This window comes from Lissotriton helveticus, chromosome 8 (genome assembly GCF_964261635.1).
Source record: "Lissotriton helveticus chromosome 8, aLisHel1.1, whole genome shotgun sequence".
NCBI classification, from domain to species: domain Eukaryota; kingdom Metazoa; phylum Chordata; class Amphibia; order Caudata; family Salamandridae; genus Lissotriton; species Lissotriton helveticus.
The window spans coordinates 1,183,541,496-1,183,568,085 of record NC_136069.1 but is presented as its reverse complement, the minus strand read 5'-3'; the positions used below and the strand labels follow the sequence as shown (position 1 = coordinate 1,183,568,085).

The 26,590-nt window shown below is 48.9% G+C and overlaps 1 protein-coding gene across 1 annotated transcript in view; it reads right to left on the bottom strand.

Annotated features, from left to right (window-relative positions):
- Window positions 1-26,590, bottom strand: part of PPEF1 (protein phosphatase with EF-hand domain 1) — a 387,937-nt gene that overhangs the window by 116,080 nt on the left and 245,267 nt on the right. Inside the window, exon 11 of the mRNA XM_078656153.1 lies at window positions 6,286-6,471. Within this exon, the coding sequence (XP_078512279.1) occupies window positions 6,286-6,471 (186 nt within the window). The remainder of the gene's footprint in view (window positions 1-6,285; window positions 6,472-26,590) is intronic.

Below are 26,590 nucleotides of genomic sequence, written 5' to 3'. Positions count from 1 at the left end.
ACACATTAAATAGGTTGCAACTGGTGCAGAACTGTGCGGCCCGCACCCTACTGCATATTCCACGAAGAACTTCAGTCAGAGAGGCTCTGACCAGCCTTCACTGGCTGCCAGTACGGAAAAGAGTCACCTTCAAGGCAATGTGCATTGCCCATCAGGCCTTCTGGGACTCGGGCCCAAAACTCTTGCGCAGCCTAGTTAGCCAATACCACCCAGGCCGTGAACTACGTTCTAGTCAGGCTTTCATGGCAAAAGTTCCCAGAATCAAGAAGTCTAGAGCAGGGGGAAGAATGTTCACTTTCAACGTCTCAAAAATCTGGAACACCCTACCCCCTCACCTTAGATCTAACTCTAACCTTGCCTCCTTCCGTAAGCAACTTAAAACCCATCTATTCAAATCCCCGTAATCAACTCAGTCCTCCATCTTCCTCCCAGTTCTGTCAGCCTCATTGCACCCTCTCGCCTGGTTCCCTAGCGCTTGGACGCCCCAGGGCAGCAATCGCGCTGTATAAATGTATTTTCATTCATTCATTTTCATTCATGGGTCTGTAGGAGCTCCTGAGTGGATGGATTTCATGGTGGAAGTGGTGTCCTGGGTGGAGAGGATGTCCAGGTGGTTAGTGTGTGTTTCCTGTTGGTTATGGTGGTGGCGTATATGTCAAGGAAGTCTGTAGGTGTGGGTTGGGGTTTTAAGTTTCTGTATATGGTTGAGATCTTTTTGTAGAAGAAGTGGGTGAGGTTGTGCACAGCTACTATGAGGGGTGATGTTGTTTTCTCTGGAGAATTTCTTAATGATGTTGAAAAGTGCTTTGGTGTTGTTGGCGCTGGTTTGTTGCCATCAGCAGGTGGTGGTAGAGGTTGGAAGAGGTCTTGAAGGCTGCTGGCAAAGAACCTCCTTGAGGGAGACCACTCGGGCATTGAAGCGCTGGCCCGACGAGGAGCACGCTCTATGATGAATCATGACACCCTTTTGGGTGTGTGAGGGCTCTTGCTCCCGAGCAATAAGACTCCCTACGCGGATTCCTCAGTCCATAACCAACTGCACATTCCTTATCTTTCTTCAAAAGGAACTGCATACCCCTTTCTTGCGAGGATTAAGATCCGTTAGCCTGTTTTCCCATTATATGTTTCAAACCTACCCTTAGTTCAGTTTTGATTCAGGATGTTCTAATCCGTGATGTTCTAATCCATGTTCTGACCAAGCACAGGTTCAAGTCAATCATATGACATTTCAGTCATAAACCTTAGGTAAGCTCTTGCAAGTTGAATGAAATATCGAGCAGTCAAAGTGCCAAACTGTTGATCAGTATAAAAAGATGCAATGCAGGAAATAAAAATATGCCTAAACCTTTTCAGACATCCATCAAACATCTTCTCAACAGAGTGTATCTGTTGAGAAGATTAGGCATTGATAGGTATAAAGGCTCCAGAGCACTCCTGTTTGGTACTGCGAGTTATACTTTGAGCCTGAATTGTGTGTGTTAATCACTAGAAGTTCAAAGGAATTGCCACTGGTTGAAACTCATCTAAAACAGTCTGCGGATGAAATAGTGTGAGCTTTAAAAAGTTTAGGCACTGCTAGATAAAAACTGTCAAAAGTAAATCTATCCACTTAAACGCAAACATAGTCCGAAGTAGAAAAAGACAGCAAGAATGTGGAAGTCACATGAAACTGCGAATACTGTTTTTCAGTCAAGTTCATGATTAGTAGTTGAATGTAGCAATTGTTTTCTCCAAAATTCTAAGTCCAGCTCCATTCAGAATGTGAAATCTTTGTGCACATTTACCAAAATATTAAGAGTTAGGTACCAATCTAAATCAAATGTAATTGTGTTTGAACTGGGTTTGTAAATTGCACAAAGTGGAGTTAAAGCAATCTAATCACAGAAATCCCTTTCTGTTTTCACTGCATGGAAGGAGAAGATAGGTCTGGAAACAGCTTCAGCCACTCTTGAGACCTGGAACTAGGCAAACGTGAAGGTCCAGAGAAATTTACCTACTCCCACCTTCCAGCTGGTAGTTGGTATCCACTCCATCACAGAAAATGTTTGTCAGTGTTATTCTAAAGTTACAGCTGCCCAGGCCTGGACAACATTTGATCAGCCAAGGAGAGAGGAAGTCAGAGCTATGATGCAATGATGCAATATCTGACTGACCAATGAGACAAAGGTCTCTTCTGCGTCACTTGTTTCAAATTGCCAAGTCTGGTTTTCCACATCCTAATGAACTCAATGTGTTATTTTGCATGCTGGTATGGATCTGCACATTCCCAGGTCGGGAGTGGGGGGGCCCTGGCTGCTTCATCCCTCCATTCATTTCTCAACTCTGGAATCCATACTAATATAATAAAGAGAGAGCCCAAACCTTTGAGGCGGGTAATCTCAGGAACCACAGCACTAATCACAACACCCAATACAGCGTGGGAAAGTGCAGTTGCAGCAGAAGGACATAGGCTATGCAGACGCCCACCATATACATTTAAAAGGTAAAAGAACCGTGCCAGCAAAGTAGTCCCTTGTGAGCGTGTCTGCGTTGTGCTGTGGGCGTGTGCTGGGGGCGTGCCAAACTCTGGTGGCGTGTGGTACGTTCCGCGGTTCATGCCATGTCTCATATCGTGTGCTAATCCCACCCTGCTCCCTTTAAATACCCCTGCACCCCATAATCATAACCCTCCATTACTCCTTAAAATACCCCAACACCCTTAAACACTAACCCATCTTAACCCTATAAATATACCCTGTATCCCAAAACCCAGACATATCCCTAAACCCTAAAAATACCCCTGTACCCCAAAACCCAAACCTAGCCCTGAACCCTATAAATACCCATGTACCTCAAAACCCAAACCTACCCCTGAACCCAAAAATACCCCTGTACCCCAAAATCCAAACCTAGCCCTGAACCCTTAAAATACCCCTGTACCCCAAAACCCAAACCTACCCCTGAACCCTAAAAATACCCCTGTACCCCAAAACCCAAACCTAGCCCTGAACCCTAAAAATAACACTGTACCCCAAAACCTAAACCTACCTCTGAACCCTAAAATACCACTGTACCCCAAAACCCAAACCTAGCCCTGAACCCTAAAAATACCCCTGTACCCCAAAACCCAAACCTAGCCCTGAACGCTTAAAATACCCCTGTACCCCAAAACCCAAACCTACCCCTGAACCCTAAAAATACCCCTATACCCCAAAACCCAAACCTAGCCCTGAACCCTAAAAATACCCCTGTACCCCAAAACCCATACCTACCTCTGAACCCTAAAATACCCCTGTACCCCAAATCCCAAACCTAGCCCTGAACCCTAAAAATACCCCTGTACCCCAAAACCCAAACCTAGCCCCGAACCCTTAAAATACCCCTGTACCCCAAAACCCAAACCTACCCCATAACCCTAAAAATACCCCTATACCCCAAAACCCAAACCTAGCCCTGAACCCTAAAAGTACCCCTGTACCCCAAAACCTATACCTATCCCTAAACCCTAAAACTACCCCTGTACCCCATAACCCAAAACTATATCTGACCCCTTAAAATACCCAAACACCCCAAAACATATACCTCAGTACCCCAAAACATATACCCCTATACCGGTGGTTCCCAAATTGTGCGCCGCGGCACCCCGGTGCGCCGTTACGGGTCGCCATGGGCGCCGCGGCACGATGTGGGAAAAATTGCCTGCGCTGAGGAAGCTTCTAATCGTATTGTAATTGTGATAATGGGCGCAATTAACAAGTGATGCATCTTTTGACGCCCTGCCCCTACCTGTCAGCAGTCAGCTGGAAGGCAGCAAGACAGTGAAACTTATTTAAATGACACCCAGCTGCGGCGAAACACGGGGGGAGTTCCAAACGGCACCAGTGTAATCTAAAATCATGGTTTGGCCCCGGAGCGCACGGCACCCATACGTGCTTCTGATGTGCTTTCACGTATCTTCCACTAATGCACAGCAGACTGTCACGCGTTATTGGCACCCGTGTTCTGCTGCGCAGCGCTTCTGAGGACCCTTCACATTTTACACAGGTTGGTTTCACACTGACCAAAAAACTCCTTGCTTACTGCAAAAAAAGAGGACATGACAAACTCGTGACAGGCCAAGCCCATGTAATTATGCTGGCTGCTGTTCCTGCACTTTGTTCGTGTCCACACCAGAAATTACGAGACAGTATTTAAAGTGGGCAAAATCGCTGCAGCGTTGGAAATAGGCTACATAGCAGCCTGGATTAGTTTCCCGGCCCCAGTCTGACCCTCAGCCAAGGTCAGGCACGAAGCATGTCATCATTATTAGTATAATAATAATAACCTTTTTCCTTCTCGGCCTCAGTGAAAGAAGTTCCCCCTTCTTCCCTCCATATATTTCAGCCGTTTGCCACTGAGTAATGGTATGGTCGGAATTGCCAGAAATAAACACACATTCCCTTTCTAAGCAACAGCCCCTTCTCCCAGCTGGCTTGTGTAACCCTCATTCCTTTCCAGAAGGGAAGACTTGTTCTGCCTCTGACGTCCCCCAATCCATATGGGGTAAAGTTGCGTTTTCTAAATGATTTGGCTCGTATTGGACGGCCCCTCTATCTCTGACATGCCAGGGATCAAGATGGCTGCATCATGGAAGGACATTAGCACTCATTTACAGGAAAAAAGAATATATGTAGGTTGTTGGCCTGGCTGTTGAAATGGGAGATAAGACATGCACCACTTATTTATCTGGAACTGGTACTTCCACTGCTCTGAAGCTATTTCTTAAAGCTGAATTTGTATTTCACCTAGAGAAAATGCAGTGTTATGAAACTACTTGACGCGCTTACATTTTCTCCACTTTGTCCGATTCCAAAAAGTTCCCCTTGAACTTGGGATAATGATTTTGGAGCTTAGTCTGAGTGGTCTGGCGTGGTTATTTCTATTTTATTTTTGGGTTAATTATTGCTGCACAATTATCATTTTTACTTATTGTTGAGATACCTTCATCAGCTTCATCCAAATTAACCTCAGGGCGAAAACTGGAAGTATTCCCGATGTCTGGCTTACATCCTCCCACCGGTAAAAAAAAAGTGACATGATGGGGAGCCACGGCCAACTACCAATTAGGTCAAGGGAGCCACAGGTTGAATAAGTTTGGGAACCACTGCCCTATACCCATACTTACCTTATCCAAACATTAAAAAAAAAACATGCTTTTACCATTCATGCATTTACAACGTGGTAAAAGCATATAAAATGTAATGCCATGAGTTATATGGCATTGTGGAGTCATGGTACTTTCGTAATGAAAGTATGCGGAGTGATGGTATGCGGAAAGAAAGTTGCTGAATAATGGGTGTTTACCCTCCCCCGGTAAGTACATTGGTGGCACGGCAGCCCACATCTCCAGCGCCATACTCATATTTTTTCACCACCCATTTGAAAAATGCACAGGTCTCTCTCATTGATGGCCAGCACGACATACACTTTTAGACACACCTCCCTCCACAAGTTCTAGAATTGCGAACTTTAGAGCTTGGGAGCTACGTTCGAATCTCGGCATAAGCTCAACATCCTGTGATTCCAGGCAAATCGCTTTGTCTCCCCGTGCCTACCACAAATGAATGTGTTCTTCTGTAATGTAAATTTTGCTCATGCCATGTTGTCGAGTTTGCGCTATATAATATTGCAAGGAAAAATAAAGTAGGGAAACTCGAGTTCACACACTACTGAACGCGCACTCTTAAGTGCATCAGCAGTGCACTGTGAATCGGAGCGTTTCACAGGCCTGTCACAGATGAGAAATGCTATCTAAACGAAATCCTACAAAACAATATACTACTGGCCGGCAGCAATTCATACCCGGAAAACGTCGGGACGGGCTGCTAGTGAGTTATAAGATGAAAAGTCTATTACAGGGTCTGACACTTTCTGAAAAAGAGACTGTGTTGACAAATGGGATACAAGGGATAAGGACGCCAGAAAGTGTGTCTTAAAAACCAAGGAGCCACCAGATCCAATCGATAAGTAAAAATAGAGGAGAGACTCTGGACCCTCGGAAATCAGTGGAAACAAACTTACATCCAGTCAGAGAAGATTACACAGGCCATGAGAGACATCAGAAATGTCTTTTGAAATAGTCGACTTTTATCAACAACTCATTAAAACAAAAATGACTCAGAGGAATAGTTGCTCCTAATGGACCACATTTAAAATGCTGCATATACGTGTGTGAGATGCTGAGCTGAAATGCAGGACATACCAGGCTCTCCACGACAATATAATACATTTTGCAAGCATAATTAGTTCTAAGGTAAATTCTCTTACCTTTCCATCATGACATAACTCATAACCTTCCTGTTTGCACTCATGAGACCTGATGAGCATCTTCAGATTGTGCTTGTCAAGTATTTTTGTTGTAACATCTGGCCCAAAGTAGCAACCCCCTCCTCGAAAGCTGTTTGGTGAGCAGCCATTGTGGTTTCTCGGATCACTCCAAAGGATATCTATCACCTAGAGAGAGAACATTGTCTTCTGTTATCATAGGAGGAGAAATAGTAAGCAAAATATCTTTCAGCAGAACATACTTTTTACGGAACAATATGAGGCTCACTTGTCCTGTGTAATGGCTAATTCTCTAATTTCCTTGATGCTTATACTGTTAAAAACAATTCCATGGCTGAAGCTTTAGGAGGTGTGGATACTGGGACCTGGTTGGATTGTGGTTAGATCAATATAGTCCTGATTTTAAAGAGTCAGCAAACTTTCTGTGCACATTGGAAATGGGCAGCTCACAAATTATTTGGCCGTTTTAAAGGGAAGTATGTTTTTTAAAGTTTGGTCTCTCAAACGTTTGAGGCAATAATTTAAAAGATGTAAAACAATTACTTCAGAGGTGGCTGGAGAAGCAGAGGAATCGAAGTGCATGAGTCCTAACAGATAAGTCTGGAAAGCCTTCAACAATGTCTCCCACCAAACTCTCACCGCCAGACTCCACAACCCTGGCATACAGGGAACTGCCCTCGACTGGATCCGCTCCTTCCTCACCGGCCGAACCCAAAGCATCAGACTCCCGCCTTTCCTCTCCGAACCCACAGAGATCAACTGTGTAGTACCCCAAGGATCATCGCTCAGCGCCCTGCTCTTCAACATCTACATGGCCCCCCTCACCACCATCGTCAGACAGCATGGACTCAGCATTGTATCCTATGCTGATGACACCCAGCTCATCTTTGGGCCCACTGGGGAGGGGGGGGTGAGACAACAGCACCGACCAGAGACTCAAAACTTTGGTGTGATAAAGGACGCTTTATTGGAAGCAGGTGCACCTTACACAATGAAAACCCTTGGCCTGCACCGTATAAAACTAGGCCTCACTAAATATGTAATTTCCTGACAAACCCCCCACCCCCTCCCCTAAACTGGTTCCCCCAATCCACAAACAGTAAACAATTAGCAAAAACGTCAATTTGCCTCTCCACCTGGCTAAATACTTTATTGTGCTTGACCTACCCCCCGATAATCCAAAACAGATCTCCTACACTTCCCCCATATATTAGGAAGAACCACCCCAAAAGGCAGAAATCACACCCACACCTGCTCCAGCGACACGACAAACCCCACAACCATCAAACAACCCCAATGCACCGGCCCCCAAGAAAACTCCTTCCAAAAAACACCACCGCACACCATCAAAAAACCCTACTCCACCCCGAAAACGGAATCAACCCACCCATTGTCCCCCCAGGATAAAAACTTGAAAACCCCCTTATCAGTGCAACAAAACCCAGGGAGGGAAAATAATTGTATCCGCCACCCCCCGCCCGGCTGCTGTGTCACAAGTCGAAATGGTGGCCTATGATACAAAATGGCCGGTTTAAAAGGCAACCAGCCCACAAACAGCCCAAAATTAGCCCAACCCAGCCCAAGGCTACCAAACCAGCCCAAGACCAGCCTACGTACGGTGCTGGCTCTACCCCCCTTCCCCGGCCCCAAAACCCCCCGGGGGTGACAGGCCTCCCGCTGGTCGGCCGCCCCCCCCAAGGCCCTATTGGGGCCCACTGGGGAGGGGGGGGGGGGAGACCACAGCACCGACCAGAGACTCAAAACTTTGGTGTGATAAAGGCCGCTTTATTGGCAGCAGGTGCACCTTACACAATGAAAACCCTTGGCCTGCGCCATACAAAACTAGGCCTCACTAAATATGTAATTTCCTGACAAACCCCCCCACCCCCTCCCCTAAACTGGTTCCCCCAATCCACAAACAGTAAACAATTAGCAAAAACGTCAATTTGCCTCTCCACCTGGCTAAATACTTTATTGTGCTTGATCTACCCCCCGATAATCCAAAACAGATCTCCTACACTTCCCCCATATATTGGGAAGAACCGCCACTCGAAAGACGTGCTAACGGCTTTCGACCCCCACTCCCCCTAGGACTCCTGCACTTTCGGGTATCTGCACCCACCAATGGCCTGGTCCAGAGCCTCCTTCAAGTGTACCACATACAACTCCATTCCGTACTGCCAGGTGTACCCCCTCCTCCCTGAAAATCCACTGCCCCGCACCCAATCTCCGGGTGCTCCATCCTTTCAAAACCTTCTTTCTCCTCAAAAAGCTTTCATTTCCCTATAAATTTCCCCAGGGCCTATCTATGGCCGCTGGCCTCTCAACCCCCCTCCCAACCCGCCTGTGACCTAAAATCCGACCAGTTGACAAGACCCCCGTCTACCTGCACCGAATGGCTAACAGGTCCCTCTTCACTTGTTGAACCAACGCTAACCCTTTGCCCATTACCAAGGCCACGTCCGGCACACTCTCCCCTTTACCACTTCACACAAAGCCGGCCATCACGCATGCCAGCGCCTGCCCCTCTTCCTTGCCACTGATCATGAAACAACCTGCCATCCAATTCCAACTTCTGATTCCGGCGCTTGACCCAGTCCCCCTTTCTGCTTGCTTTATAAATGAGTGTACACCAATATACTCTCTAGCGCCTCCGCAGTTGGCCCCATCCCTGCACCTGAAAAGACACACCTGAGGAGGCGAGAAATGTTTCCTTCATGTCATAGTGTCACTTCCCTCCCCCTGCTGCCTGACAGACGCCCACTAACAGTCCGACCTCCATGGCCCGAGGCCTTCCCAACCCTGACGCGCAGCCTCCGTTGCTGCCCCACTCCGAAAAATGTCTCCGTAACGCCTTCAGATCCTCACCCATACACCATAGGGCGTGCCGCAGGACCCCCAACCCCTTGCCGCATACACTCTGTCACCTCCTCCTCGACCAAACCCCCCGCCCAACCTTCCAACAGCTACGTCCCTCATTCCCCGCCGACGGCGAATCGTCGCCGAAAAAACCGCCCGTCTATCAATTCAACCTGAACCACACCACCTGCTCCTGCTGAAGCCACCGGTCCCCTGCCTCTCCGCTCTCTACCGCCGCAACTCCTCCCCTGTCCGGTCATAGGCACACCATGGAAATGCCCCAAGAACGCCTGTCCGAACAAATCCTCCTTATTCCCTGCCGACAACCGTAGTCACTGATGCGGCAGCGTCAAACCGGACAGCGTCAGACCCAAACGACGACGTTACCATCCTCTTGTCCTCCGGCAGGCGTGCTTCCATGCCACGGAGTCAAGCTCTCTACCAAGGAATGACCGCACCAAACTGGGACCGTGCTTCCTCTCTGGCGCCCGGGGCACCCCCAGGTAAACCACAAGGCCCATAAAGCCGTCCTGCTCCGCTGGCAGTCTGTCGAAACCCGGCCGTCCCACCAGAAAGAAGTCATCCAGATAGTGCAGCACCAACCCAGAGCCTGTCCGCCAGGAAAAAGCCCACTGCAAAAAGGACTGAATGTCTCACACAGCGCACGCGAAATCGAACATCCCATGGGCAGTGCTGTCGCCCCGCATGCCAATATTGCAGCCCCCTCGTCCTCTGGCAGGCAAGCTTCCATGGCCCGGAGTCGAGCTCTATACCAAGCAAAGACAGCACCATCTGGGACTGTACGTCTTCTCTGGCGCCAGGGGCCCCCCAGGCAACTCACGAGGCCCGTAAAACAGACCAGCTGCCGCTGGCAGTCCGTCGAACCCAGCCTTCCCACCAGAAAGAAGTCAACCAGATAGCGCGTCACCGACTAGAGCCTGTCTGCCAGGAAAACGCCCCACTGCCAACCGAACTGAATGGCTCACACAGCGCACACGACCTCGAACATCCTATGGGCAGAGCTGTCGCCCCCATGCCAACATTGACGCCTCCTCCTCCTCTGGCAGGCGTGCTTCCATGACCCGGAGTCGAGCTCTATTCCAAGCCAGGACAGCACCGTCTGGGACCGTACGTCTTCTCTGGTGCTAGGGGCACCCCCCAGGCAAACCACGAGGCCCGTACAACTGACCAGCTGCCGCTGGCAGTCCATCGAACCCGGCCGTGCCACCAGAAAGAAGTCCTCCAGATCGCGTGTCACCGTCTCAGAGCCTGTCCGCCAGGAAAAAGGCCACTGCCACAAAGAACTGAATCGCCCAAACAGTGCACGCGAGATCGAACATCCCATGGGCAAATGCCTTGAACCACCTTTCAACACCTCAGTACTGCCCCCTGCCCCTCAGATAGCTTACCGGGCACAGCACCCAGGATAATGTGTCGCATAGCCAACCACCTATAAGGTCCCAAAGGTGAGGCCTATTGGCTGCGCCAATACTTGTTACATGTACAATCACTAAACCAGCAAGTCTTGCAGAGTTATTCACCTGTCTTTAAAGAGGTATTTTTGAGCTTCCTTGAGTCGTGTGTAACTTTCAGCTTTTAACCCCTGTTACGGCCAACTTAGCCTTCAGTCGATGTTCAAGAATACATTAAAAATGGCACAATAAAATCCTTTTTAACAGTAATCAGAAGTAGTAATACCGTGGGATTGTGTTCTAAGCAAAATAAGAAGCCATAAGTGAAACACGTCCTACCCCCCCTCATGCCCCGCTCCCTCGAACCTACATCACCCCACTTGATTTTAGGTTACTTTCGACTGTGGTCATTGCATGAAGGATGTTGCTGCTCTAGTGTTACTGTATAATCCTTCTGCTGAAGGAGCCCTTGTACCCTTGTTGTCTTAGATTTGAATCCTGATGTGCCCAAGCAGCCTTTCTCTGAAGAGGACAAAAGAATGAATACTGAATTAACAGCCATATTCTTCCATCAAAAGTGGAAGAGAGAGGAGGAGCTTCGCGTGATTCCAAGATGGACGCGTGAGCTAAGGGCTCCCGAGACCCTTTCCGCCTCCCGCGACTATCCTGCGACTGATCCGGATTATGACGACGGGTACTTTTTATTGATGCCCTGCTGATGTCCACGTCCTTTTCGGAAATCGATTTGGCCGCCGGATACCGGACTTACTGCACTCTGGAGTTTGGGGCCTACATCGTATGCCAGCCGGGGGCTTGAGTCCCCGAGGTACCCAGGTGGCAATTGAACAACAACGGCTGATGAGCCACGCCCTTTGCCCCTGGTGTACTTTCGGTTTCGTTTCTGGTCACTGTTGTGAACGCCCAGTCGCCGATCGGCGCTCCAGATCTGTTCTTGCTGCCGACCTTCAGCCTGCGCTGTGTCCCTATCCTCCTGCCGGTCCGAGCTTGCCACGACGAAGATCGTTTTGATTAGATCCTACAGATTCCGTTGGAGTTCATTACCCGTCATGGCGGCCAGGGCGGGCATCGAGAGGCGCAACGCTAGAGGCTCGTCCCGAGGGGGGGTCACCCAATCTCAGACCATCGATCGATTTACTCGACCTAAGGGCTCTCCGGGCGGGTCGAGTGATGCCCTAGAGGAAGCCGGTGATGGTACTCCTGAAAACGAGGAGCCAACTCTGAAGGACATTATGGGCGCTATTGCGAGTGTCCAATCCACCATGGGCCAGCAATATGAAACCTTGACGGCCAAGATCGATACGGTGGCGATCGATGTCACCCTCATCAGAGTGGACCTGGGGAAAACCAACGAGCGTGTCAAATCCCTTGATATCAAGACTGCTAGTTTGACAACGGATGTCTCGGATCTCCAGACCACAGTTCGCAATCTTTGGACTACTTGTGATTTGTTTGCTACTCGGCTGGAAGATTTCGAGGGCCGGGCCAGACGCAATAACGTCCGCATCGTGGGTGTCCCAGAGAACTCTGCTGATTTGCCTGTGGATATCCTGGTGGAGGACCTCGTGCTGAAACATTTGGCACCGAAAGGCCTAAGTAAATTCTTTGCTGTGGAGCGAGCTCATCGTGTCCCGGGTGGTAAGCCGAAATTGGGAGCCGCTCCGCGGCCCATAATTGCCAGGCTTTTCAATTTCCGGGACAGAGACGCTATCCTACAAGCTTCGCGAACGAATGGTCCCACTAAATTTGAGAACGTGTCGATCAGTTTTTACCCGGACTTCACTCAGACAGTGCAGAAACAACGGATGGGCTTCACGGGAGTGAAAAGGCGCCTCAGAGAACTGGGACTGAAATATGCTATGCTTTTCCCGGCCCGCCTGAGAATTGAGCATGAAGATCGTGCATTCTTCTTCGACTGCCCCGAGGTGGTTAGTGACTGGTTGGACACTTTATCGACGCGCCATAAGGGCCCGGAGAACTCGAGAGGCGCTGAGGGGGGTTTGGAGTCCCAGGAGCAGTGAGTCCACATCGGCGAGCCTGATTCTACAGCAGTGGCTCAGAGACTATGTTCTGTTATGGTGTGAATGCCCGGGGGTGGGAGGGGTTTAGGGGATCTTCCTCCTCTGGGGACTTTCTCTCTTTTTGTAGGTTAGTTTAATGGGGCGACAGGCACACTGCAAGTTGGAGTGGCTTTTAGGTCTACCGCAGGGGTGCAGGGAGGGGGGTTTGAGTTTGATGGGTTCACTGGGGGTGGCGGGGGGAGTCCTTTCTCTTTGTTTGTTTCGAGGCTGTGCTTTGTTTTCCATTTGCTATCATGTGACTGTTTCGAGGTGGGGAGAGCGGTCCGTTTCCTTCCGGGATGGGGGGTAGGGGACTTAGGGTGTTGAGCTGGAATGTTAATGGTCTTGGGGACAGGATAAAACGTGGGATTGTACTACAATACTTGAAGAGGTGTTCCCCGGATGTGGTCCTGCTCCAGGAGACCCACTTGGTGGGCAATACATGTCATGCACTGAACAGACGAGGTTACCGTTTGGTGGCCCATTCCGGCTTCACCTCTGGATCGAGGGGGGCTGGTATCCTGGTTAGGAACTCCCTCCCCCTGGAGATAGATGGCACGGTGTTGGACGATAGAGGCCGCTACGCAGCTATTATGGGGAGATGGGAAGGGAAGTTGATTTCTGTACTATCTGTTTATGTTCCGCCTGGTCTGCAGTCTGCCACCTTCGCCGACTTGGGTAAGGTTATTCTGGGTTTGCCCGATGGCCTGCTGGTGGTGGGTGGAGACTTTAATTCTGTGGTGAATGGGGAGAGTGATCGTAGCCCCCCCAGGCTCCTCCCTACATCGCAGCTATGGCTGGGGAAATTTTTGGACGCTTTTGGGTTGGCAGACTGTTGGAGACAACTACACCCTGGCCGGCTTCAGTATACTTTCCACTCGGGAGCCCATGGAAGTCTCTCGAGACTTGATTATATCCTCGTGCCGGAGGTGCAGTTGGTCTCGGTGCGTGAAATCAAGCATTTGGCTAGAGGAATTTCAGATCACTCCCCGCTATGGTTCCACATAGATATACATTTGGGGGCTGGGGGACGGATTGCTCCAATCAACCCATGGCATTTTTAGAACCCCAAAATCAGATCTGAGGTGGTCAAGTGTATGAACTTTTACTTTGCTGAAAATGAGGGATCGGTGTCCTCCCCCGGTATCTCTCTGGGAGGCTTATAAAACTGTGATCCGTGGTCAGACCCTGTCTTTGATTGCTGGTGAGAGGAGGCGCAAAAATGAGGAGGTGGTGAGCTTGGAGTCTGAAATTGCCGAGTTGGAGGAACGATTGGAAGCTGGGGTTACACCCGAGACATTGCATGTCTTGGCCCTTAAGCAATCTGATTACAGGGCCTTGGTGACTGACTCGGCTAAGGCACTGAATCGTGTACAGCAGGGGCGTCTGTATGATGTGGGTGATAAAGCGGGGAAGTTGCTTGCTTGGCTGGATAGGCGAGACAGAATGAATCGTGTCGTGCCTGTAGTTGAGAAAGTTGATGGAACGCGAGTTGTGGACCCGGTTGAGATAGTTGAGGTGTTTGCCCAGCACTTTCGGGTTGTATACGCGCCGGTTTCGGACATGCCGGAGGAGGACTCGCATTTGCTACTTCGTGATCTTGAGTTGCCTAGTCTCTCGGAGTCGGACGGGGTGTTAATGGAGGCTGATTTTTCCATTGATGAGGTTGCGCCCGCTATACGTTCCCTTCGCTCGGGGAAGGCCTCTGGTCCTAATGGCATACCGGTTGAGTTATATAAGCTATGCCCGGATAAAATGGCGCCGTATCTGCTTCGTATGTTTGCGGCATCGCGAGACCTTGGATTCCTTCCCAGGGACCAGAGGCTGGCCTCTATTGTGGTTATCCATAAAGACGGCAAGCCCCGCGAGCGCTGTTCTTCGTATCGCCCGATCTCACTTTTGAATGCTGAACCCAAAATATTGGCGAAACTTTTGGCTAACCGACTGGTCACGGTGATTGGAGAGTTGGTTCACCCTGATCAATCTGGTTTTATCCCCCACCGCAATACTGCGCTCAATCTTCGTCGTCTTCACGGCGTCATCGCGAGGGCGGGGTTTCTCAGCGAGCCGGCCATCTTGGTTTCTCTTGATGCTTCGATGGCCTTTGATACGGTCGAGTGGCCATATTTGTGGGCTACTCTTGCCAAATTCGGTTTTGGTCCAAAGTTTATTGCATGGGTTAAACTCTTGTATGAGCAGCCGTTGGCACAGGTTGTGGTTAACGGTAGAGCCTCGGAGTCCTTTGTTCTTGGGCGAGGCACGAGGCAGGGATGTCCTTTGTCACCACTATTATTTGCGCTTGCGCTCGAGCCCCTTGCCGCTTGGCTCCATTGGGAGCCTTCTCTAAAAGGTATTCGGTGGTCCCCTGACTTCGAAGATCGTATATCATTGTATGCTGATGATATTTTGTTGTACCTGACGTCCCCCCGTAAGTCACTAGGAGTCCTCTTTGATGTTTTGAGTTCCTTTGGACGTAACTCAGGGTTGGTTATCAATTGGTCCAAGTCTTGTATTTTCCCGCTGACCGCTGACCCTCTTTCTCTGCCCAGAGTATGCCCGATCCCGGTTTCTAGCGGTGGTTTTAAATATTTAGGGATCTATATTTCACTGGACCCTGTGATACGCTATGAGCGTAACTTGTTGCCTCCACTCGCCCGGCTTCGGTCGGACGTCGCTGTATGGTGTGGTTTGCCCCTGTCCCCCCTGGGACGGGCGGCCCTGTTCAAAATGATGTCTCTTCCCCGTTTTTTGTATGCTGTGCAAAACACGCTTGATCTAGTGCCGGCTAGCTACTTTCGCGAAATCGAATGCCTCCAGAGAAGGCTAGTTTGGGCTGGCGGACCCCGTATTGCGTTAGCGAAGCTTACGTTGCCCTGGTACGATGGGGGCATAGCGCTGCCTGATATCAGAAGATACTACTGGGCATCTCAACTAAGCACTGTGAACCATGCCATGTACGGTCCAGTCCCGAATCCCGCATTCGAGATGGACCGGTGGCTGTTACCCGGGGGAGATTACTACAGGGCACTATACTCTCGAGGCGCTAGAAAGAACTTAACGGGACCCACTGGAGTGGCTGTGCGGGTGTGGGGCAGCGTGACCGCGGCTACTGGATGGGTAGATAAGCTGACCAGGGCGACCCCTCTGTTTGCCGCGGAGAGGCTTGGTGAATTGTGGACGTCAAAGGGTTTCGATAGGTGGGACCTCATCGGAATCAGCAAGGTGGGTGACCTCTGGGTTAGGAATAGAGTTAAGACCTTTGCTGAATTGAACCAGGAATACAGTTTGGATGACTTGGAATATTTTCGATACCTCCAGGTTCGTCATGCCATTGGGTCGTTTTTTTCTGCCGGTTCTGTTATTCCGGAGAGCTCCCCCCCTGGAAGACAGGGTGCTGGACGGACATGTTCCGGACAGCACTATCTCCCTTATTTATAAAAAAACTGATCAATACTCGAGCGGACTTGCTTGTTCAGCTTCGTGGTGCCTGGACTAACGATGGGTTGGAACTGGATGATGAGGACTGGCAAGCTGCGATATCCTCTCCCAAAGAGGTCGCGATTCCGGCGCGTCTGCGACTCGTTCAGCTGAAGATTTTACACCGGGTCTATGTCACGGGTCCGCGACTGATGCATATGGGTTTCTCTGTTGATGGACTTTGTCGACGTGGCTGTGGTATGGTTGCTACCTTCCTCCACATCGTATGGGAATGTCCGGCAGCTGTGTCTTTCTGGACTGGAGTGCATGCGGTGATGAGTGAGGTTACGAATGTTGAGTTGCTACCTGAAGCCAGGCGCTGTTTATTGAACATATGGGAGCCGACCGATTGCACTGTTGCTCAGACTCGGTGGGTTACGCTGGGAAACATGGTTGCGAAAAGGGACATGGCACAGTTGTGGGGATCTCAGAGGGCGCCATCAGTTTCCAAGTGGGAAGAAAATATGGACTGGTGTATGTTCAGAGAGAAGATTGTTTATGTCTCCCGTGGCAGGCCCAAAAAATGGGGTAGGATATGGGACCAGTGGAATTCATACCGTGGGGAGATATGTGATCCCCCTTTCATTGATCCCCCTGACACTCCTTGTTCCCCTTGACTATACGCTTCGGCCCCCTCCTGTATCACATTCTTGATATGTCTCTGGCTCTGGGTCCCCCTTCCCCCCCCCCCTTATCTCCTGGAGGTTCTCCTGCTTTTCCACATTGTCTTTGACTGCTTCTCCCCGTATCGTATGGAACAGACGCAACAATTTAGATACAGCCTCGTTTTTTCCTTTTTCTTAGATGTTTTCTTTGTTTGTTTTTCAAAAATGCAACCTTTCCATATCTTATCATTATAGATTTGAGCAATATCATGCACCATTGCTGCCGGACCATTGGTTGTCGGCTGATGAGCTGTGTACTGTTATACTGCGTCTATGATATGTCATTGGCCGGCCCAGGGGTTTGTAGGCCTGTAATTGTATTTTCTTTCTGGCTAATAAAGGTTTATAAAAAATTAAAAAAAAAATTTAAAAAAGGGGAAGAGAACGAGCAAAAATTGTCCTGGTATTGACTGGCTAACATGCTCCATCCTGATTTTCCCGGTGGGCCAGTCACTCTCGGCGCTCCTACCCGTGGGCATACCTGAAAACACCCTACCACACCGCTACTCTGCTCCCACCCCCTTTTCGCCTCTCCCCCTCCTCCTCCGCATCCTCACATAGTCCAATGGCATCAAGGCCTCCTGCCCAGCACCGGGCCCCTCCTTCCACTCATCCCCTCGTCCCCCCTTACTCACTATCTCGCGAAGCAGCTAAAACTCTCGGTAGGCTCTAGCCCATAACCAAATGCGGAAAATCGACAGCATGGACCTCCCACTTACAATAAGGACCGCCCGAAGGCCCCACCCTTTCCGGGCTGCGCAAATAGCAACTTGAACTCCCTTCCGCCTCCGCTTCGAACCACCAACTCCTCCCCGGCCGACAAAACTGACCTCCAAGTTCTCCCTGCCAGACACTTCCAAATGTAATGCATGCCCCCCACTATACCTGCGGCCGACCTTGTAGTAAACAAAACTTACATTCTACGTGACTATGTCAGTGCTGACCCCATGTGTACGTGTGGTCCGTTAGGCTGCCATAAATGCGATAACACCCTATCACCTGTGCTTGGTCCTCCCAGTCACAAGCACACGTCACCAAGTCCCATGTAACACACTGCTGTCTACCCCACCATCGCCCACGTAACCCGTGCTCTTGTGTTCGAATGTCCTCCATTGATTGCAGTATCAGGCCTCTACTTGCTGCTTGCCCCTTTTGTAACCTGCACACATGTCACTTTTCCTCCTGTAATGCACAGTCTGCCACCTCTTGCATTTTGTTTGCACCTGATTGTCACTGTTGCCTCATGTACCGTAACGTTGCTTTCGCCATTCGTTCACTTGTACTGCTCCCGTATCAGGTCCGTTCCTATCGTGAAGCGCTCTGACACGTTCAAGTAAAGTCTGCGCCATCCAAAACGCATAAATAAATAAATAATAGTCTGCATCTGATCAACCGCTTCCTATCTCCATCCCCAACCCCCGGCGGCCGTGCTGACCCTTCGGGGGGAAGGGAATGGGGGGGGCGCACCGCCCCGCTTCCCCTTGCGCTTCCAAGAATGGTCCCTCGTGGGAGCGCGACCGCCCATACCAGGCAGAGCCGGCCCATCCCCTCGGTCGAGTGGGGCCGCATGCTGCCCTCCTAAGCGCCTATCTCAGCGTCCCTGCCCAGAACAAGAGGTGTGGTCCAGCAAGCCGGAGGATAAACACCCCCCCGCCCCCGAAAGCCCCCCCCTCCACACCCGTCATGCTCCCCCCCACGCCCGTCATGCCTCTCACCCCCCCACCTGCCCCGCTCCCGCTGGACACCTCACCCCCCCTCGAAGGCCTCCCCCCCGAAATGGGCCTCCCCCCACACACGTTCCACCCCCTCCCTTCGTACACTCAGTGCAACAGCTCCCGCCCAGCCCCCCCGCTCGCAACGTCTGCCCCCCCCGCCCGCCCCCTCCTTATCGTCATCTATTGATCACAAGATCCGGAGTGGTAACCTATTCCCCCCCCCCTCCCGGTGTTCCTTATTACTGCGCACTTTGAGAAGTACAGATGCGAGCTCGGCTTTTAAGAGCCTGGCAGATTTGGGCTAGAAACGTGCTTGTCTCCACCATTCATAGCTGCGCCTCCTCACGTCAGAGACAAGGAAATGCCGTATACTCTAAGCGACAGCTTCGCTGTCGCTGTCATTAACGACATGCCTGATATATCGAACACGTGGAAGCATATTAAAACCTAATGCGCTGCATACTGCACAAGGACAGACCCGACGTACCAGATGGTAGTGCACGTGCAGAGCTACCTGCCGCTTAGGCTCAGCCGCCGCCACCCGCAATGAGCTCGCCCATTCCCACTTGCCCCGCACCCCGGCCGCGTCCCTACCGCACCGCCCTCTCGCCAGGCCCCGCGATGCCCCCACCCCCCACCTCCTACCTGGGCATGCACGCGGCGGCACCACTGCTAATCCGGCCGCCGCAGCATCGGCGCGCCGCAGCGGCCTCACCAAACCTGCCCTCCAGGACCCGCGGTTCGTTGTTGCCCGCCGTCCGCCTCCGCTCCTCACTCCACCGCCAACCACGACTCCCGGCACCAAACAGCCCCCCCCCGCTGGACAACTAAAAGACGACCATGCCCCCCACGCGACGCGACCACCATTAAAAATTATTTTATCCGCCACCCCCCGCCCGGCTGCTGTGTCACAAGTCACCGAAATGGTGGCCTATGACACAAAATGGCCAGTTTTAAAGGCAACCAGCCCACAAGCAGCCTAAAATTAGCCCAACCCATCCCAAGGCTACCAAACCAGCCCAAGACCAGCCCACGTACGGTGCTGGCTCTACCCCCTCCTTCCCCGGCCCCAAAACCCCCCGGGGGTGACAGGCCTCCCGCTGGTCGGCCGCCCCCCCCAAAGCCCTATTCTCCCTCACAGAGCAACCCGACGCCACCAGAGCCAGCTTCCAGGAAGGAATGAAAGACGTCCCATCCTGGATGAGCTGCGGCTGCCTGAAGCTCAACTCAGAGAAGACAGAAGTCCTCGGACCCACACCCTCAGCATGGGACAACACCTGGTGGCCTACTGCCCTCGGCAACCTCCCCACTCCCACGGACCACGTCTGGAACCTCGGCAACATACTAGACTCCTCCCTCACCATGACCCAACAAATCAACGCTGTCTCCTCCTCGTGCTTCAACACCCTCCGCATACTTCGCAAGACCTTCAAGTGGATCCCCCCCCAAATCCAGAAAGACTGTCACCTACACACTCATAACAAGCAGACTGGACTACGGAAACGCCCTCTACGCCGGAATCAACAAATCCCTGCTCCGAAAACTCCAGACCATCTAGAACACCGCTGCCAGACTCATTGTTGGCATCCCACGACATGAGTAACCTTCAAGCTACTCACTCACGCCTACAAATCCCTCCACAACACTGGACCCCAATAACTCAACAAAACAGTACCCAAGAGAAGCCCCCGCTCTGCCGACCTCGCCAAAATCCCACGCATTCGCAGAGCCAGAGGGGGCGGAAAAGCCTACTCCTACATCGCGGCAAAGAACTGGATGGAGCTCCCGCTCAACATCAGATGTTCCCCCACTCTGCACGTCTTCAGGAAGAGCCTCACGACCTGGGTTCTTTAGCTGATTCTGAGCTGCTCGACAACACCCCCACCCCACTCCCCCAGCGCCTTGAGACCCTCACGGGTGAGTAGCGGGCTTCACAAATTCCTGATTGATTGATTGGAAAGCATAGTAGTGCAGAGAAAATCAAAGGAGAATACAGGGTTGCCAAACATGTCTGTGTATAACAACAGATAAAGCTTTAAGTGGAACCCCTTTAAAGTGTCTGAAATGTGAATGAATCAATTAATGACTAAATCATTTTATTGTACCAGATTAATTAAAATCATTACAAAAAAGAAACCCCATGTCTAAAAATTTAAAAATAACACGTGCTTGATTCAAGATTTACGGCTCTGCTTCTGTGGTTCATATTATATCAATCTTAAAACCAATCTTGGGTAGTCTTTGCATATTATTATTAGAGAGTTTCTACTGTCTTTTGATTCTTCATTGAAAAAAAGAATTGAGGTAATAAAGTTCTCCAAGCTACCTTGGTTGATTCTAGGCTTCAAAAGTTTACAACATTATATATTGAAAAATGTCCCATATCTTGCAATGACCGTTATGTCAGATGTTTTAAAACACAATTATAATGAATCTATGCAGGTGCGTACTTCATGCAATAAAAACATAGGTTTTAATAGAGTGCGGCGGGCGAATCCAAATTCCGGACAGCATAATAGTATACGTGTGAACGATTCTTTATTGTATGTGTAAAATCTGAAGTTTGGGTTAATGCTGGGTCTATTGTTCCAGTTTAGTAGCAATTCATTAATTGGTAATACAAAAAAACTGTCTGTCATTTTCAGATAAGGCAGTGGGCGAGGGGATTCATAAGATGGTAGAAATCTCTATAGAGATTGTGTGTATGTAACGGTTCTTTGTCAGATTGACTAGAACTTCCAATAACTTGATTTAATATTATTTCTTTAGGGCTATGTAGAAAAGGCTGCTCAATCATAGAAAGTCTAAACTCAGCCCTGAGTCTGTGCTGACTTTGTTCATTTACCTTTCCAATCGTCTGTGTTGTTAAAATTCTCTTGTAATGCCATCTTTAATGACCCCTCCTAGCAAGTATAATATGACAGTAATATCCGAGAAATTGTTCCTGGCGAGCTAGATCTTGTTTTTGCAATCCAAATTCTAGACATATCTGTGCTCGTCAGATGTATTGTGGTAACTGAAATACTCATCTATAAGCAATGCAATGCATCTTGTCTAGTAATGCTGCGGTTTTCAATGGGAAGCTTGCTGGCTGTAAGAAATAGTTGGTATTAGTTTGACAGTTCTCATTGTCCCTAGATCGGCAGTGTATGATTTAACCAGCAGAGGGGCGAGAACCGAATCTAGCTGAATTCTCTTGTTTGTGGCAATTTTTGTGGTTGTCTTATAACCTTGGCCCAATGTAACTCGTACCTAGGTGCCTGTGTAGAGTGACATAATTGCTTTAAGCAGATTTTAGGGAATGCCCCACTCATCCAGCCCATCAAATGCTGGTGAATAATTTACAAAGAAGTGGAGATTGAAAATATATTTTTGCACAGGAAGCCAGGTATGATAGGGAAGCAATGTTATTTACAGTCAAGGCTTTTTGTCTGAATCCAGTTTGGTAATAGAGAATCAAGTTGTACTTCTCTGTCTAGCTTTCTAGATCTTTTAGAATGATACATGCATATGCCTTGTCATCTAAGTCAAGTAAGGCTATGAGACCGTAATTTGCATGGTCCTATGCGTTCCCCTTCTTGTGGATCAGATGGAGAAGGGATTTACGCCTTGATTCTGGGACCTGGGCATATATACAGGAGGCTTTATACAATGGTGTCAGATAATGTCCGCTTTGACTAAGTATCTTGGCTGGCCGTTTGGTTTCAACGCCCCGTCGACTCTTTTTAATTTTAGCGTGTGTCTAACAATTTGCGGATTTATATGGCGGTCCATGGGTTGTTGCTGACTCCAGCCAGTTGTACGGCGTTTTATGGCGTCTATAACTGTTTCTTATAAGTGCCAGTCACATTTCTTGCGGTATGCATATGTGGTTTAATTTAGTCTGTTAACAGACTGCCAAAACTCTGACTGCTTGCTGGAGGGCTTCCGTAACGCATGAACTCTACACCATTGGTCTTCATGGCATTTCTTTAGTGCCTCCCAGAGGGCTCTCCTTGATGTTAATAGCTTATGCTTCATTATTTCATTTGGGGCTTTAGACTTGTGCACTTTCATTGCTTTTCTTAATGTTGATTTATTATTTTTTAAGTTTGCCATTATACCATAGTTTCTGACATGGTACGCATGTCCATTTTTATTCATATTGTAAGTGCTCTTTTCTGCCAATATGTTGTGTACAGAGGTGACCATATTGGACCACCTTATAACAAGGTGCAGCCTTTGGGCCGTTAAAGGTTCGAGGTGTGCATGTTTAAACTCGACTTGCCATTGATTAAACCCTGTTAAGGATGTGCTCTCCCATTTTAATCTCCAATCAATTGCAAGTTTCCAAGCCATCCGAGATGCCGACAACTGGTAAAGGTATACTTTCCTCGTACCATATAATAAACTTGGCAGTCAGCAGGTAGTGATCGCTTTCCTCTCATAGCAGGAGAGTGAGATTTCTGCACGACTCCCTAAGGGCTAAAATGCAATTATATAATTTAATGTTGACCTGCTTCTATGTGTGATTTGGTAGGTCTTCTCTGAATGGAGGCCACAATTGGGATGCAAGGGATGCAGTTTGTATGCCTGTAGAATGTGTTACAGTTTATGTGAGTTTTTGCTAGAGCCATCGAAAGTGACGTCAACGAGATTTTTAATATTAAATTGGCATATGTGTATGTAGGACTTCATGGGTGGGGGTGGGGCAAAGTAGTTCTTCAAGTGATTCAAAGATTCTCCCTAAAATTTCCTCTTACGGTTTTTAGATGGGTTCAAATAGATATTGATAAAGAGTATTGAATTATTTGCTATGCCTAAATTATGGCGCTTTAAGATTATTGCTTGAAATGTTGGGTTTTCTTTCACCACTGTTACCCTCGCATTTATGGTTGTAGCTATATGAATTGCAGGCACGCCTGACGGTCTTCCATACTGAGGGGCAGATTTATGACGACTGGCGCATCCCTGCAAATCAGCAGGGATGCGCCAGGTAAGATGTGTCACGCAAGTTTACCCTTGCGCCACCACAGATGCACCGCATTTACTGTGCGGCGCATCATGGCGCAAGGATAAACAGATGTGTGACGCATCTCCTGTCGGAAGGGTGGCGCATTGCTGGAGTCGTGTCGCAAGCGCGACGCAACTTCGGCAATGCTCGTGGCCTGCCCATACATAACGTGGTGCGTCACGCCTTACGCCTACTTGAAGGAGGCGCAAGTTTTGACGCAGCTGCGTCGGAAAAGTGACTGAGTGGAATCTTGTAGATTTCACTCAGGCACTTTACCGAGGCTTTACTGCACCAGAACACCCCCCACTGCGCCGGAACGCCCACATGAAACCTGACGCAGGGCTTTACAACGTGACGCATCTCCCTAGATGCGTCACGTTGTAAATAGGGTGCAACATGGCTCATGGTTTTCGCCACCACTGCGTCACAGAAGTGACGCAACAGCGGCGCAAAGTGCCGCAAGGGGTTTGTAAATCTGCCCCTTATTCTTTTTTTCTGTAGTATAATACATTTCCTGGTATCCATCTAAGGGCAATGAACATGTACTTGATGTTTCTTGAATGCAGATTACATCCCCAGTCTTTAGGAATTCTAGTGAATCCTTTTGCTGAATGATTTGTTCAACCCCTTCCATGCTTGTGACGGAACCGCTCCGTCACGAGCCACGGGTGGCGTGTGCTCATGACAGAGTGGTTCCGTCATGCCACTCTGCCCACGCGGCACTGGTTCCCCGCCTGTGCGGGCGAATTCATGAGTGGGCGGAGTCGTGACGGAACCACTCCGTCATAAGCATAGCCCGCCCGTGGCTCGTGACAGAGTGGTTCCGTCACAAGCATGGCGGCGCCGCGCAACACCCTCTCCCCCCCAGTGCCACGGTGGAATTACCGCCGCGGCCAAGGGGTGAAACCCCTTGTTTAAGCCATAGTCCAAGCCCTAGTAGTCAGTAGATTGGACTACGGCAACATCTTATACACCTGGATGAGCGACTACCTTTTCACCCAGTTTCAGGTGATACAAAATATGGCTACAAAGCTAATATTTAACAAAGATAAATACAGCTCTTTAAAAGAGAAAATATTGCAGAATAGTCAATTGCAGTTCATAATGTGCCTGATACTCCACACTTATCCAGATTGACATGGCTTTACGTATTTAAATGCATTGATTAATAACTATCAAATGTGAGGAGCTGGGGAGGGATTGTTTATAATTATGGTCTTGCAAGTTATTTGAAGGTAGCTACCATATATATGGTTGGACTAGTGTCTCACCGTATTTTGATTGGCTGACATGTATCCTTCCACTGTTGATGTAAGACTTTGCATTTCAGTAGATACGAGGAACTATATTCGCTCCCACCCTGTCTCTTTTGCTACCGCTCCTCCCCTCCCTCCACTCCTCTTTCTTTATTAAAATGTACAATTTCAGTGTATGCCTGCATCCTCAGCCACCCTGTTCCCTGAGCTCTATCCATCACTGTCTCAGAGGGGAGCCACCTTGAAATGGGCTTTAGCCCTTGCAAGATGGCTGACCATGTGTGTGTGTATGCATTCATCCACAGCAGCCATTGTTGAATTTTCTTTAAGAATAAGTACATTTATTCAAGGATGTAAACCGAAGATGCTCACATTTCCAAAGGGGCCATATTTGAATACATTTTTTGAAAGAATAAGTACATTAATTCACAGATGGCCACTGTATGTGCACACATATGGCAGCCATCTAGGAATAAATAAGCATTAGCAAAGCCAATAGTTTTCACGAGCGAGACCTATTGGCTTGGCTGAAGCTTCTCGAATTTGTACAAGCAAATCTTCACAAAGACAGTTTATTTTAAGTATTGGCTGCAGGATATGCCTTGTTTGCCTATGAACTGTTCAAGACAGTAAATACTCCGTACTTTTGTTGGCTTGCAAATTTGGGTTTTGATTGACACTGATGTAATTCTCCCAAGTAATGATGCTGTTACTTTTCTTGCAGCTCGTATTTAAGAATGTTCATCACATTTTCACCTGGGGTTTCTGAGAACGTTATTATTTACTCTGGCCATACCAATTCTGAGTGATGACTGACCTGCAACAAGTGGCTTTACATTTGTCTCACAAGTATGTGCCTACCCATGGTATGTTTAACATACCCCTCCTGTTGTTTGGACATTATAATGATACATTTTTTATTTTTAGCCAATCTTTTTATGTGCTCCCAATTCTTTGATATAGTCTGAGGATAACACATATATTAGGTACTTGAAGGGCGAAAGATTGACTTCCTCTGAGTGGATTAATGAGTACATAGATCATGGATGTGACAATTGCGTCTAACTTTAAGAAGTATTAAGATACAATATATGTTCCTACTACTTAATATTTCCTTTTTGACGACATATGCATAGGCCTGCCACGTAATCTGGCTATTGTGTTGGTTCGAGTTTTTTGTTACCCATTATGAGGATCATTCAGTTGTAGAGCTCACCCAGCACTGTGAATTACACCATTCACAATTTACTTATGCAAACTTTGTATATCCTTCTTCTTTTTTCCATTATAAGGAAACATATATCTGATAAGACTGTCTGTTCCCTGGAAAAAGTCCCCGGGCGTCTACATTAAGATTTCTGTCCCTGTGGAATTTCCTCACACATATGAAGGAACTAGAATTTGACCTCTAATGAGAAGGTACACTATAAGTATCCACATTGCGCCATCAGTCGCAGCTGCTTCCACTATGCAGTGGCAGGCGGTTGAATTAAAAACATTTTTTTTACCTTATTCTGCGAGCGCCTTGTGCTTCGGTGCTCCTCCATTCTCTTGCTGCTCCTGACAGTCCCTGGAACAGACTCCTGACCAAATCCAGATGCTGCTCTCATACTATGAGAGCAGCGTCGGGATTGGCCTGAGTGGGCTGGTTTGATGTTCCACTCAGGCCAGGTTAGAGAAACTTAAGACAGCCAGCCAAACAGACATGCGCACTTAGAAGTGCACCAACTACTCCTCCCTGTGACCCCAGTCCCGCCCCGCCCTACACACGCTGGCTCAGCCAGCAGCTGAAAAATAAAACAATACTAAAACATTGTTTTATTTTTTCAGCT